Raw genomic sequence first — 16039 nt, 5'->3', positions numbered from 1 at the left:
TTGCAAAATGTTACAAATATTTATCTATCAACTTGGTCGCACTGTGGTTTGTCCATGTGGAGTTGCCGTAGTAAACAATGTCTGTGACATTTGGAGGTGCAGGGACCCGGACAGATCTGTTATCCCAGACGCATCTAGTACCTTCACTGGCAAATTACATAACTTTCATTCTGGCAAAGACAGTGCCCCACACTAGAGGTCTGCAAGAGGGGCGTCTGGGATCTACGGTCTGCAGCCAGACCCCTCTCCTTGTCATCATGCATTGTTTCCATGGTAAAGATAATCAGGGTGTGAATTGTCATGGACCATAACAACTCAAAAAATTTCAGTGAAAATAACACCTGTATTTAAATGTGAGTCAGCTGTTGTAGAAGGTGAATTTGACTCGCAGTCTTCATTTTAATTTATTAAGTTTTGTTAACACATTAACAATAACCTTTCTATAAGCTGGCAATTAATTTAAATCACCATAGCTCCCAGTAACGTGCCACTCTTATGGCAAATTTATGATTGCCTATAGCAATACTGATAAATATACAATACCATTGTTAGCTGAGAGGAGTGTTTTGCAAACAAGGCTGCATTACCTTGGAGATGACACAAAGATGTCACGGACAGACATGTTATGAGGGAAAACGTTCTCCAGCTGATAAGAGATGACAGAAGAGGTGGATCATTTTAATCAGGCTGTTTGTTCAGAGTCAATGACTGCCACATCCTATTGACATTGTCACATTTTCTTCATACCCAGTCTCTTGTGACTTCCTCCAGAGACAAAGGGCACTTTCCAGCCCTCTGAGAGTGATCCATGAAAGCCAACATTTGGATTTTGTACTGCGACCATGCTGGAAAAAATATGAGAGGAAAACCTTAGCCTATGTGTTGTACTAAGGAATGTGTCTTGTTACCTTCCCTTTGACCTTAAAGTGTAGCTGCTGGATGCATAGTGTATTATCTACCCACTCACTCGACCCTCACCCTTAGCAAATTGCCTTGTTGTTCGGACAATATGTCGATCATTTATGTTTTCAAACACACCTGACCATGAAATGCAATTGAAAAAAAGTCTGATTTGTATTTACCACAGTGAAGGCTGCTGTCATCCTCAGGAGGGCAGTTGTAGTGCCACTGCCGCAGATCCCAGCTCACCACGTCTCCATCAGCACAGCTCTCCCCTTTCATTTCATCCGTGCTCCATTCTCTGTTCCATATCCTGAAACGGCCGATGTCACCTATCAGATCCTTCCCATTCTCCAGCTGCACCTTGCCGTTGGATACAAAATGAGAAGCCCCCAGAGTGAGAGAGCCATTCGGGGCCAGATGTAGAGATGAGGGGGGATCCAAAAGAACCTCAGGCTCTTTTTCTCCATCTATGTAGAGTCGAAGCCTGTGAGCTCGGCCCGACCAGGTAACACAAAAGGAATACCATTTGTCTGATTTCAGTTCTTTGTTGAAGTGTTTTTCTTTTCCAAACAACCACACTAATACCATTCTACTGGTGCCTTGGAGTCCCAGTTCTATGTCTCTTCCCCCTGGTTTTTTGTAGACAAACCCTGTCCATTTTGCATTAATCTTTAAGCGTAGAAGCACGCATGCAGTCAGCTCATTAAGAGCTGGTACCTCGATTTTTGGGTGTAGCTGCCACAAACATGGACGACCTGGGAACTTTATTTTCTTACTCCACAGGCTGTTACCATCAGAGGCAGCTGCAAAACACAAAAAAGACATGAGACAAAGCAATCAATCAATTTCATTTCAGATCAGATCTCAATTATGCCAATAAAAAACACGATAAGACACTGTAAGATCATTCAAGATACACAAAGGGAGTGCATACCCTGTTAGGTACACAGTACAACTGGAGTGATGATATCTTAGTGTTTAACATTTCAGTTTATTTAACTCCAAAAGTGTAATATGTGTAGAGAGTCAAATAATCTAAGCTCCATCCACTGCTATTTCTTTTCTAGTTCTTCCATTATGCCCTTGGGCTGAGTGTTTAGTTGTGTTTAGATCTTGCCTGTTGTACAGTTGTCACTGCTGGGATCTTTGGCTCATGTTTCTGACTTTTTCGTTGTTGTTGTTGTTGTTGTTTTTGATCTCAAACACTTTTGCACCCTGTTCACTCAGGTCAGCCACTTCCTAGCTGTGGAGTTTGAAGAGTCATTTGAAGTCAAGCTGAAGTTATTCTGTATAAATGAGAACCTTGTAGAACTGAGCCTGACTCTCTCCCCCGTTCTTACATATGGACATTAAAGCCTAATCTTGAAAAGCAGATGGATTTACCAGACTCCATCTCTGTCTTCAGGCAAATTCATCTTTAATAGCTCCAATCCAAAATGTCTGTGCCAAACAGAGCACTCTTCAGACCAATGGTTGTTACCAGGGTAACTATTAGCTCAGATGTAGCTGTAAGAAAGCGGCAGTTTAATTGGAACTGGACCATATTATTTTAGAACAATTAAGAGCATAGACCCACACTGGAAGATTGTCATGGCAGAGAAGACATTTTAGCACGACTCCTGACCAACCTTGGCATCAATTTTATCCACTGGGAAGCTCCACCATTAACAATCTCTGGCAGCAGTGGCCTGTAAGCTCAAGAGAAGTGCATGCAAACAACCTCATTTTGTCTTGTCGCTCTGATTGACCCGTCATGAATGTGGTAGACAGAACGTTCCTCCTATCAGCTTCTGAGAATTTTCTGAAACATCCTGCCTTTCCCAGATACTTTCTCTGGGCACTTTCCCAGAAGAATGTCAAATTTATTCAAGCAATGGATATTTGAATCAGTTGATCTGGCGTGTCAGGTTAACGAAGCCTCAATAACAAGGTAAGCCCAAAACACACCAGCCCCACAGTGTCATGTTGCATCATACAACGCACCTCAAGTGCTACCACTTGCACACACTAGCTGCAGTGCAGCCCAGAAAAACCAACAACTGCTGGTCCAGGTGCTTGATACCAGAAATGAGAACCCGCTCAGGGCTCGGCTCCTTGCTGACAGGTTAGTGCAAAAATGATAACGGCAGGGATATTTCACCTGCAGCTGGGGCCTCCCACTTCATTCTACACCTCAAATGGAGCATAGTACTAAATTTCTTCTTATGTGCCCCCAAACAGAGCTGCTATTCTGCAGCCGAGACGGACAAAACAGCTGGTATCTCAGGAAAACACTCTGCCAGCCATGATCAGTCATGCTGGGAATAGAGCAGAGACATAAAGCCATGTGTCTGGCCAGCACTGGTGTTGATTTTCAAAATAACTGGGACGATCGTTTGGTGTTTGATGGTGCTGTAGTGTTTTAGGCTGTAAACTTAAAGAGCTATCAAATGTATTATTGTTACTTTTATTATGAGAGAATTTGGAACCAGCGATAAATAAACTTAAAAAAAGTGAGGAAACTTGTGTTTAGCAGATTATTTCTTTGTTGTGACAATGCTTTTTGGCCATAGATCTGACACAGTTGGAAAGCCCGTTTATTTCCCTTTTAAATGGTGCCACGTTTGTAAGGAACATGCATTTGTGGGATGAGCAGCAGAGCTGAGTATGTGGGTTGTGCCTGTGAAAAATTTGACAAATCTTCTCTATCAATTCCAAACATCTTATTCTGCCATTGACTTTTGTTTGGTGTTTGGTGGATTGGATGATTCAAGTCTGAAGAAAAAAGACATATTGGCAATTTTAAAGTTTATTCATTTAACAAACAGAAGCTTCAGTAGCATGTGGAAGAACCATACACAGCCACAACAGCCTGGTACCACCCCCTTATGCCAGTCAACAGCCTTGTCAAACACTACTGTGGGATGGTATCCCATTCTTCAACCAGCGGTTGTGTGGGTCACTTTGGAACAAACAGCATGCCCAGACTGATCCCACAAGTATTCAGTGGGGTTGAGGTCAGGACTGTTGGCAGGCAATTCCATCCTCTCCAATCCCAAATTCTGGAGGTAGTCTCTAAAAAACCCCACTCTGTGTGACTGAATGTTGTCATTTTGGAGGGTAGGGTTCAGTTCCAGACTGTGGAGATATGAGATTGCCACTGACTGCAGAATCTCATCTTGATATTTCTCTGCATTGAGATTGCCTCCAATGATGCCAGGCACCTGAGTGTGACAGCATAATCAGCTGTTTGGCATTGGTATGGACAATTTGGCAAATTTTTCATGTGTGCAACCCTCATAGTCGGCTCTGCTTCTCATCCCACAGATGGATGTTCCTTACAAATGTGGCACCAATTAAAAGTAATTTAAACAGGCTTTCCAGCAGGATAAGACTCAATGCCAAGAAGCAAGAAGCACAAAGAAATTATCTACCAAACACAAATTTCCATAATTTTAGTTTTTAGTTTGTATTAACATGGGGAAAGTGTTACATTTAACTCTATGGGAGTTAAATTTTACTGTATGTAGTGTTAATTTGTACTAACATTATACAGTGTAAGTGGTTGGTACATTTTCACTCTTTTTAGAGTTAATTACACTCTTCACTTTTACACAGGTGATAGAGTAAATTTGACACCAATTCCAGATGGGACCAAATACGCTCAGATACAGTGTTAAATTTGACTCTTTAAGTGTGACTTTAACACTGCAATATTTACTGTGAACCTGATAATATGCGGTTTCGTCTGCCTCTTAAAACATTTTCAAGACTTAAATTTAGTGTGAAATCTCACCTGAACCAAGTAGACAAACAGCTGTTAGTATACTCAGCCAAAAAATGAGAGCAGACACGTTTCTGAAGGACTTCATGGCCGCAGTGAAATTCAGAAGATATCCAGGGTCAGTCAAGTGATCATCGGCTGAAAGATTACACAATATCACATGGCAGGAAAATACAATATTTGATAATGTATTCATATCTGCATACATAACTTAGACTTACCATGGCCGTGTCCTTGGAATAGTGAGATCCAAACAACTTGGTAGCAAATTAAACAGTTAAATCAGTTCAGCAGGAGCAGGCTGAGCCATGAGTCTGTTTCCACAAACGTCACTTTAATTCTCTATATGGAGACCTCCACGCCCTTCTGTTCACTTCCCAGAGTTACTCATTAAACTAAAGCCATAAACATAACTAACAAGAACAATATCATTAAACCGTGACTTTATGAAACCTCTGCCAAAGTAACCGTCTGTAATTCTTTCATGAGCATATTAGAGGGAATGTTTTGGTCGGCATTAAGCACATGGTTGAAGTGAGAGTTTCAGCTACTCAGTGAGAGTTTTAGTTGGTAATAATTATCTTCACAAGGTTTAAAGTTTAACAAAAGACTGCAGCATGTTGAGACATAAAGTATACCAGCCAGTGTTTGTGCAGATGTTAATGACACAAATGTGTTTTGATTTGTATCTTAACACTGAGTTGGAACCTTTACACTCAGGATTGCTCTGTGACAGTGATCATCAACTGGTGGCCCGAGGGCACCATCAGGCCCCCACAGAGTTTTATCTGACCCCCAGAAGTTGAATAAATCCAGAAAATGTGAGGAGAAAAAAAAATATTCTGCTATTTAATTTTAAATATAACCACAGCTATAAAAACAGCCCCAAAGCCAAATAAAATTAAAACAATTTTCTGAGGTATGACTCAATGTTTGATATGTTTACATAAATCCCAGTAAATGCCATTATGTAATGATTAATGAGTAACACATGTGAATCAGCTATTCTTGACTAAAGCTGCCATTTTCTGCATCAATTTTTTCTTCATTTTTAAAATCTTTTTGTCAACTATTTTGCCCTTTATTCATTATTTTTTGGAGTTTATGTTTTGTTTTATATATATATATTGTCTTTTTCCCTTTTTTTTTGCAGAGTGCAACATCCATGCATAAGAATCAACCCCTAAAATCTGTTTCCTGCACAGATTTTCCACAAATCAAAACACAGCATTTTAGCATCAAACGTAGTCATGAGCAGCAAAACAGATCCAAAAACCTGGAAAAAATATCTCAGTTGCCCCCTTGTGGCAGGCCGCAGTATAGCTGAAATATAGTTTGACAGTAATTTATTAATTAGACCAAAATGTTCATATTCATTCCTCTGAAAGTCCAGCCACCAAAGTGTCTGCCAAGAATAAAGCTGGCCCTTGTGCAAATATAGTTGATGACCCCTGCTCTATGAGCTCCTTTATGAAATTCCCAACCACATCAGAGTGCCTGTGCTCTAAGAAAACCCACTGTTTGAGAAAATAAAACTCTCCTCTGATTTTTGGAAGTAACGGATCTTATCTTCAAATAAAACCCCAATTCCAAAAAAGATGGGGTACTGTGTAATATGTAAATAAAAAAGAAAACACTGATGTTGAACTGAGACATTTTACCATTTCATAAAAAATATGAACACATCTCAAAAAAGTAGGGACGGGGCCATGTTTACCATTGTGTAGCATCCTCTCTTCTTTTAACAACAGTCTATAAACATCTGAGAAGTGAGGAGACCAGCTGCTGGAAGAGATGTCTGGATGGGAGCATATGTTTTGCTAAAGCCTCTATTTACCCTTCAGCATTGATAGCGTCTTTCCAGATGTGTAAGCTGCCCACGCCACAGGTAGTAATGCAACCCCATACCATCAGAGATGCATGCATAATTTAGTTTACAGGACATAGCATCCTTAATTTCCAAAAAGAATTTCAAATTTGGATCAATCTGGCCACAGAACAGTTTTCCCTTTTGCCTCTGTCCATTTTAAATGCGCTTTGACCCCAGTGAAGATGGTGGCATTTCTGGATCATGTGCACATATACTGTAGCTTCTTCTTTGCATGACACCGCTTTAACTTGCATTTGTGAATGGCACGACAATCAATGTGGACAGACACTTATGTGTGGAAGTGTTCCTGAGCCCATTCAGTGATTTTGAGTACAGAATCATGCCTGCTTTTAATGCTTTGGCTCCTGAGGGCCAAAAGATCACAAGCTTCCACTACAGACCTTTGGCCTTGTCCCATGTGCCAAGTTCATAATAGTTTTGGATTTTTTATTAGTGTTTATTCTAATCTATTTTTACCTCTGCCAAGGAGGTTATGTGATCGGGTGAGTTTGTTAGTTTGTTAGTTAGTTTGTTTGTTAGCACCATAACTCAAAAAGTCATGGACAGATTTTAATGAAATTTTCAGGAAATGTCAGAAATGGCATAAGAAAGAACTGATTAGATTTTGGGAGTGATCCGGATCACCATCTGGATCCAGGAATTTTTTAAAGGATTCTTTACTATTGGGAGATAGGGCTAATGGCGGAGGTCTGCGCTGTTACCACTCTATTCAAAGTTTTGGAGTTTATAGGGTTTGAAAGACGCATGCCCAGTCGAGGAGATGAGTGTAACAGAGAGAAAGACAGCGAATTGTAGCGAGAATACTCACAATGCTGGGAGGAATAGAGGAATATTCACCCTCTGCCGTGACTTTCAGTCGTCCAGTGACACCATGGGTAAGACTGTCGGTGCATTTGTTGGCACCGGTAGGCAATGCTTCCACCCTGACAGTCCAAACATAGTAAAGCCAATGCTTTGCCTCTCTGTATTTCCACCCCACCGGGGAGGGAGTAATCCGGATCAGCGTCTGGATCCAGGAATAGTTTTAAAGGATTCTTCACTGTTGGGAGATAGGGCTAATGGCAGAGGTCTGCTCTCTCAGAGTGCTTTTCTAGTTTTGTTTGTTTTCAATTTCGTTGTAGTTTGAATTAGTTTTTTACTGCTGGTTTGTTAGTCAAATTTTTATTTTACAAAAATGCTTCATTTTTAGCTCAGTTTTTATTACGGTTTATTTTTGTTTTTTGGGGGGGTTTTTCAGCAAATGGGGATACCTGTCAGGGACCAGACCCAAAAGGGCTCTTCACTTTTCATTTGATTCATTCAGTTTTAATGTTTGGATGCAGCTCAAGACCTAAAACTACCATTTTATGAAGTCTTCTTTAATCTAATCAGGCAGTTCTACAGTCAAAGATGAAAACTAATGAAACTTTGTCTCTAATTTAATTCAAATTTAGTTAGTTTTTTGCTATTTTGTTTCAAAGCAGAGTTTTTATTTAAGTTGACTGAAGGGATTTTTACATTTTATTTTTAGTTATTTAGTTAAATATAATAACCTTGCCTTGTGCACAGAGATTTCCCCAGATTCTCTGAATCTTTTGATGATATTATGGACTGTAGATGGTGGGATATTCATCAAGTCAAGTCTTTTTTACCATTTTTCCAAAATTGCTCCACAATTGTAAGATATTGATTGATGAACCTCTGCCCATCTTTACATCTGGGAAAATAGTTTCAAAATACTCCTCCTGCTGTTTTTCATTAGTACCACTTACTTTTCCAGCTTTTTGTTGCTCTGTCCCTACTTTTTTGAGATGTGCTGCTGCCATCAGAATCACATTTAACAACACCTAATACGCGGTTTATGTTCAGCTGTGAATGAAATATGGGTTTACGGGATTTGACAACCATTGCATTCAACTTTTTTGGAATCAGGTGTGTATTTAATGATCATTGCTGTTATGACAAAGACAGAGGGGTTTCATTTGTTTGTATGGGTGTGTAAATGCATGTGTGTTTGCTCTTTAAATCTCAGCAAACATGCAGTAATTTTCTCTCCCTGTCCAATGATCTTCCAGCAATAACGACACAAACAAATATAATTGGCTTTTCTCTGAGACGCTGACGGCCTGTATTCTCTTGTTATCTGCTGTTAAAAAAGTGGAGCCTTGATTTAAATCTCAAACTTAAACTAAACAAGTTTGTGTCAGTCAGCTTTTATTTTATTCTAGTGAATCAAATTTGGGATTCTTTGTCAGCTTTCTACCTCCACACTGTGGTCAAATCGTTTATTGCAACTGTAGATACCCTCGCATACACACTCAGTCTGTTTGTCTGGAAAAGCTTTAACAAGGGTCTCATTGATGCGTTTTATTCCTCTCCCTCCTCCTCTGCCCCAGTCTGAGACCAGAGCCAAAGCGAGTGAGTTCCCCAGTGGAAATATGAGAAGACCAGGTGTGACGTTAAGGACCTGAATGGGGGGACCTGAGAGCCTGATACTTGTTGGTCCACTGGTGGATGGTTTGGTGGGAATCCTCTCTTGCGTCACCGGTGATGTAGCATGAGGGGGTTTCCAAATGTTCCCACCACTTCACCTCTGCTTTTCAGGGGCAGTTTGTATGGAAGCAGACCACACTAGACTCATACACCACTTATATGTACTGTAAAGACAGTTTGTCTGTCTTTTACTTTGTGTTTTTGATATATGCTCTCATTTATGTGATTTTTTTTCTGACAATCTGAGAAAATCTTTAAGGAGGAAGAGCTTTGCCCTTGTGTTTGCAAGTGTTCATCCAAGAGTAACATCTTTAGTTCCACTCAAAGAGCTATGAAGATGTTACTAAAGGGGGAATGTCTCTTTACCAGTCTGCTTTTGGTAGGTGAAACTTTATACCTTTTTCTCTATATTAATTTCTTTAACTCTGGCTGCATACCATTTCTATTAAAGTTAGACCTTTAACAGAAGGCTTAACTGTAGAAATCTCACCCTGCTTTCTTGCAACCATCCTGTGTGTCCCTCTTTATAATGATATGCTGTTGCTTAAGAGTACTGTGATTTACCCCTTATTTCAGTAAAAAGGCGTTGAATAATCCTGCACTGATTATTTAAGATTTATTTTCTTAGGTTTGGTGTTTGCTGGTGAAGACTGAGCCAAGCTGCCATCAGATGGAGTTCTTACATCCTAATGGCACCTGTGTTGCCTGTCCAGTATGTGGACCGGGAGAACAGCTGTCAGAGGTAACACACAGAAATCGCCACATGATCAGTACTTTCTCCAACCAAACACTTCCCATCAGGCAGATCCATCTTTTAAAGATTCAGTCTGAAAAACTTGAACTTTCTAGGTACTCCCATATGGGATATGGGTCTAAAAACTACCAAATATGCAAAATGTGTGAATATAACAACAGGAAAATCTACAACACAACATACGCTATATTGCCAAAAGTATTCGCTCACCTGCCTTGATTCAAATATGAACTTAAGTGACATCCCATTCTTAATCCATAGGGTTTAATATGATGTCAGTCCACCCTTTGCAGCTCTCAGTCTCCACTCGAATTCATCCCAAAGGTGTTCTATCGGGTTGAGGTCAGGACTCTGTGCAGGTCAGTCAAGTTCATCTACACCAAACTCTCTCATCCATGTCTTTATGGACCTTGCTTTGTGTGCTGGTGCACAGTCATGTTGAAACAGGAAGGGGCCATCCCCAAATTGTTCCCACAAAGTTGGGAGCATGGAATTGTCCAAAATCTCTTGGTATCCTGAAGCATTCAGAGTTCCTTTCACTGGAACTAAGGGGCCAAGCCCAACTCCTGAAAAACAAGCCCACACCATAATCCTCCCTCCACCAAACTTTACACTTGGCACAATGCAGTCAGACAAGTACTGTTCTCCTGGCAACTGCCAAACCCAGACTCGTCCATCAGATTGCCAGATGGAGAAGCACAATTCGTCACTCCAGAGAACGTGTCTTCACTGCTCTAGTGTCCAGTGGCGGCGTGCTTTACACCACTGCATCCGACACTTTGCATTGCACTTGGTGATTTATGGATTGGATGCAGCTGCTCGGCCATGGAAACCCATTCCATGAAGCTCTCTACGCACTGTTCTTGAGCTAATCTGAAGGCCACATGAAGTTTGGAGGTCTGTAGCGATTGACTCTGCAGAAAAATGGCGACCTCTGTGCACTCCGCTGACCCCGCTCCATCATTTTACGTGGCCTATCACTTGGTGGCTGAGTTGCTTTCGATCCCAATCGCTTCCACTTTGTTATAATACTACTGACTGTTGACTGTGGAATATTTAGGAGCGAGGAAATTTCACAACTGGACTTGTTGCACAGGTGGCATCCTATCACAGTACCACACTGGAATTCACTGAGCTCCTGAGAGCGAGCCATTCTTTCACAAATGTTTGTGGAAACAGTGGGTGCTTGATTTTATACACCTGTGACCATCGAAGTGATCAGAACACCTGATTTCAATTATTTGGATGGGTGAGTGAATACTTTTGGCAATATAGTATATATGGAAAGAAACTATGTAACAAGAAATCTAACTTGCAAGGTGTTGCATATTTAGTTTGGTGAAAAATAAATTGTTCTACATGATATTTTATTAGTCTGTTGTTGAAGAATTTTCCGTTCTCTTCTGGCTCTAAGTTTATTCAAAACATCTTCAACAGGACTGTGGTTTTGGTGATGCTGGTGAAGGTGTCTGTATTCCCTGTGAAGAGGGGAGGTTCAGTTCTGATACAGGCATTGCTCCCTGCATGCGATGCATTCAGTGCAGACTTCTGAACCGCCTAGAGAAGTTAGCATGCTCACTGACCAGTGATTCCCAGTGTGGTCAGTGCCTCTCAGGGTGAGTTGCACCAGTAATTCAGCCAAATTACCAAACTGGTGTTCACATCATTTGATTTTGTTGTATAATAGTTGTTACGTGTGCAGGTTTTATGAACTGAGGAGCATGTCTGGGAGGGTGGAGCTGTCCTGTGTGCCTTGTTATAAACATGACACAGTCCATGAAGAGTGTTTGCCCCTGACAGCTCAAGGAACAAATGAAGGTATGGCCTTGAGAAAAACGCTTTCATAAATGGGATATTGGTGCTTTTCTGAAGATGTAATGAGAGGGTTTCTTGCCACAGAGAGTGCAGCCACTTTGCCCAGAGGAGATTTCAAAAAGCCTGAAGAGCAGAGTGAGTAGCCCTGCTGATTTCCATCCCTTTAACTCTTGTATTTAGTCTAAATGGGCTAATTTTCTGTATTAAATGAAACTTTTTCAGTAGTCCTGATTGGTTCAGCCACAGCTTCCCTTGTCTTCTTGGTTGTTCTGCTGCTTTGGGCTTTTCTTCTGACTGCAGAGAGACTCAGTAAGTTTCTAACATGATATGGCTGCTTTTTCTACAGTTTCTCTTTAGTTTGTGTGGTTAATCTGGACTTTATGCTCTTGTTGCATGGTTTAGAGCAGGCTCCTGAGTTCAATGCTGAGCCTGAACCTCTATTTTCAGCAGATGACCTTGAATACACACCCTTGTCCACGTCTACAGAGAAATCTTCACAGGGGATTCCAGTTGAAGATGCCCCGAGGTGCTTCACAATTACCACAAACTGCCTGATTAGTCATTAAATCTTCCTTTCTTAATCTCTACATTAACATCTCATCACTATCCAGAGGCCTAAACTCTCTGAGCCATGAAAATGAGGTGCACCCGACTTCCATTGTGATTAACGTCACCACCAATATAAAGCCCTCCAGTGAGAATGAGGAGAACGTCTCAGAGCAGGAGCAGAAGAGCAGCTGCTATTCCAAAGAGGAGGTAAAGGGGTTTGAATGTATTTTAATGCCTTTTCAGCATGATTGTTCTCAAAAAGTATCATTGAAGATTAAAAAAATAATTTTAGGTCAGCTGAAGAGAGACCTAAAATAATTTTTTGCAGGAAAAACAAAACTCACAGCACAGTGGACAAGTCAAGTCTTCTGCACATTTTGATACAAATATGCCGGTTAAACCATCTTCTTAGTTCCTTTTCAATCCATAACAAGTTCCTTTTGATGGTTAAGATAATGTTTTAATCTCCAATTTCTGATTCAAAGTTCCTTTTTTTCCAAAATAAAGCCCGGTCTGGATCCAAATAGGACAGGATATGAATTATCATTAGTTGAAGGCTGTACATTTAAAATGAAACAAAAACACCTTCAAATGCAAATAGTAGAATTTCAAAATGGGGAGATTAATCATGCCTAAATATTTTATTTGTTTCATAGCTCTATTATAAGAACTGTCAAGATTAATAAAGTTAATCATGTTTAATTAGAGTCTGCAATTGGTGCACCAATATTCTTTATTGTGATAAATCACATGCTTTATTGTCCCTTTCAGCAAGCTTTGGTTAATTCACTGCAGCGTCTCCCTGCAGACCCAATAATGTAAAATAAGTGCACCTCTGCTCCTTAAAGCTCTCGTATTTTACCTCTTTAGGACTGATTTATATTGGTCTCAGAGGTCCCCAAGACATGCCTGTGAAGTTTTTGCCAAAAAACAAACAAACAAACAAAAAACACTCCATTATGGGATTTTTTGCATGTCTAAAATCCCCTCTGTTTCAGCTGCCAGCTGAGAGGAGGATCAGAAAGGAGGGTGGGACTCTTTTCCAACCAAACCTGGGGGCGGGGCTAACTCCTCACATGACATCATGAGGGGAAAATCTGAATTGTTTCAGCACACAATTCCTGAAAGTCGGAGAAGGGGGGGCTGGATTTTTCTGATTCTTTCGGGGATTGTGGACCAGCCAGGTGCACATATTTTTGCTGAAAAAGTGTATTTTGCATAATATACAACCTGTAATGTCTTATTTCACTGGAAAAAAAACTCAGACAGCCCAGTGGACAAGTCAGGAGTCATCTGCACCTTTTTAATGATGATGTAATTTTCAACCCATAGCAAGTTCCTTTTCCATGGTTGAGTCAATGTCTAAATTTTCAGCTTACCTTCAAAAGTAGGTCTGTACCCAAACAGGAAGTGACTTACCATTCGTTTAAAATGTAAAATGGTGGAATTCTAAAAAAAAATGCAATAAGAAAAAAGCGATTGAACTAGCATTAGTTCATGCAGGACACAGTAGTCAAACGCTCAGCCGTGATCAGCTGACAGCCAGCTGATACCAATTATCATCTCCCAGCTCTCACAACCAATCACAGCTCTGTCTCTCAACACAACGGTGTATTTTAATATGACGTACTTCTCACTAATCTCTGCACCATGCTGCTGCTACTAAAAGCAAAGCTTGACCTCCTCCACCCGAGCCTCCTCCTTTATAGAATAAATCTTGTTGCACCCTCATACTGAGATTCATGCAGCTATGTATCCATTGATTTTAATTTTATTGCATGCAGTATGCATTGTCATCTATATGGGGGTTTCTAGCTAAACACTCCCTGGAAATTCAAAGCATGTTGCTTGACTTACCCAGCGAGCGTCTTTTGAGCAGAGCCTTCTCTGCCACGTAAAACTGTAAATCCTTGTTGCAACAAAATAGTTAAATGTATAACGAGAGAGTTCCTGACTGAACTATAGAAATTCTGAGATTAATCGCCATTTAAAAATGTTACCTTTTGACAACCCTCAGCTCTATCCTTTTAGAAACCTGTCCTCTTTTTTCTCACTCTCAGATGGAGCAACATCTCCAGACAATCTGGGAAGTAGCCCAAGGTTTGTATTTTTCTTTACTTCACAGTTAAATCCATCAGTTATCATTTTGAAATCCACTTGTATGACTATTTCTAAATGTGCCCAGGTCAAAGTATCGAAATGCTCGACTATGACTCGGTGCAGGACTTGTCCCTGCTGCTTGACTCTGCTGAGAACAGGGGTGTGTTGAGGACCCTCGGTCGCTCTCTGGGTGTCCCGCCTCAGGTCATCGTTCATCTCTGCAGCTTCCAGGACCTTTTCCAATACCTGCGCACCTCCACCTACACACTGCTGCCCCAGCTGGCCCAGGCTGCTGCTCTCCTGCCTAATGCTAAATTTGTAGCTCGGATACACAGAGCTGTGGTGAACAAGTGACCACTTAGACCTCATGGATGTGTTACTATGGTGCCAGTTGTTATCAGTGGATAGGTTGCGAAAAGTTTCTCCTCTCTGAAATTATTTGGAGCAACTGAAAGTGAAACCTGACTTAACCAATGACAAAGCCCCATATGAAAGCCCTCCACCACTGTCCATTTTGTCCTTTATTTCAAACATATGTTGGTCATTAAAGCATATCTACCTATATGATGATTAAACAAGTCGACTAGTGTGAAGAAGTCATTGTTGTGCTTAGAGTGTTAAATAACACAACATCCAATCCAGGCCATTGCAACTGAACCCTGCATGCAGTGTTACTTCCTGTTTACCATGTAAAATAGATGAGAGGCCCTCTGGCTAAAGCATGTGAGACAGCCTGAGACAGAGGATACAGTGTTCAAGCAGGAGAAAGAACAGAGAGCCCTGAGAAAGTGACATAGTTGGAAGACACCGTCTTACAGACCATTTACCTTGATCCTTAACTGTGCAAATACTTCAGCTCATTCACTCTGGTAAGATTGATCTTTTTTTATAATCACTATCTTTCATATGTAGTCTCAATATGGACAGATGTACACTATCATTGTCTGTGTTGTCCCCTTTATTTTGAAACTTTCTGACTCTTAAGAGGCTATTTATTTATCTTATGTAATAAAAGTTCTCACTTTATTTTAACTGTTATGTTTTTATGAGAGTTCGTGTCTGTTTTGTCGAGTAATTTAGGGTTTTAATGGCTGGTTATGACAGTTTCTCTTGTGGATGGACTTTCTGTGTTAAATTGCAAAACTGCCAAATAGACGCTAGAGGGCGTTATGGATCCTCTGCTTAAAATGATAAGCATTTCCTTTAGAGTTAAGATCGTTAATTAAATTGATGAACCACTACTCCAGGTAAATAATGGCACGCTATGTATGCGCACAGGGAGCATTCAGAAAGATAAAAACCCTTTCAGCGTACAGCAATATTCTCCAAAATCCCGCAGATTCTCAGTGCAAGTTTCTTGGAAGCAAAAAGCAGAGCAGCTCACATCTCAAAGCCACGTTTCAGGTCTTTTGTAACCTTTTTTAAGCAATTATGGCAACAGCACCATCATTGTTTTTGCAGATGCTCTATTTCTGCATGATTATTCTAAGAAATTAATTTTTACACGTAGATTAAATATGTTTCGCTTAGAACTTAACTCGTTTTAATTAGGCTGTTAGCAGTAAGAAGTAAACGGATTTAAAATAATTATGTGTCCTATATGTTGAAATTTATAGGGAGTTCATTTTTAAGTCTTAGTAATTGCATTTGGCCTTATCAGTATTAGAAAAAAAAAACATTCCCATTCAAATTGACTGGTTTTGTGTGCCATGTCCCTTCGCTCTTTGTTGGCTGAAGAAAAAATGTTCAGAGTAAGACCTCTCTTTCTTCCACTGCATCTTTGATGTCCACG

At 40.4% G+C, this 16039-nt stretch overlaps 1 protein-coding gene across 1 annotated transcript in view; it reads right to left on the bottom strand.

The window, feature by feature from the left end:
• adgrg4a (adhesion G protein-coupled receptor G4a) overlaps window positions 1–5018 on the bottom strand; it is a 29033-nt gene extending 24015 nt beyond the window's left edge. Inside the window, exons 1-5 of the mRNA XM_041797873.1 lie at window positions 4888–5018; window positions 4679–4804; window positions 1083–1706; window positions 748–845; window positions 588–646 (exon numbers count right to left, since the gene is read on the bottom strand). Coding sequence (XP_041653807.1) covers window positions 588–646; window positions 748–845; window positions 1083–1706; window positions 4679–4754 — 857 coding nt within the window. The 5' untranslated portion in view covers window positions 4755–4804; window positions 4888–5018. The remainder of the gene's footprint in view (window positions 1–587; window positions 647–747; window positions 846–1082; window positions 1707–4678; window positions 4805–4887) is intronic.
• Between the last annotated feature and the right edge of the window lie 11021 nt (window positions 5019–16039).

This window comes from Cheilinus undulatus, linkage group 10 (genome assembly GCF_018320785.1).
Source record: "Cheilinus undulatus linkage group 10, ASM1832078v1, whole genome shotgun sequence".
NCBI classification, from domain to species: domain Eukaryota; kingdom Metazoa; phylum Chordata; class Actinopteri; order Labriformes; family Labridae; genus Cheilinus; species Cheilinus undulatus.
Note: the sequence above shows the minus strand (reverse complement) of the source record. Positions and strands in the feature narration are given on the sequence as shown.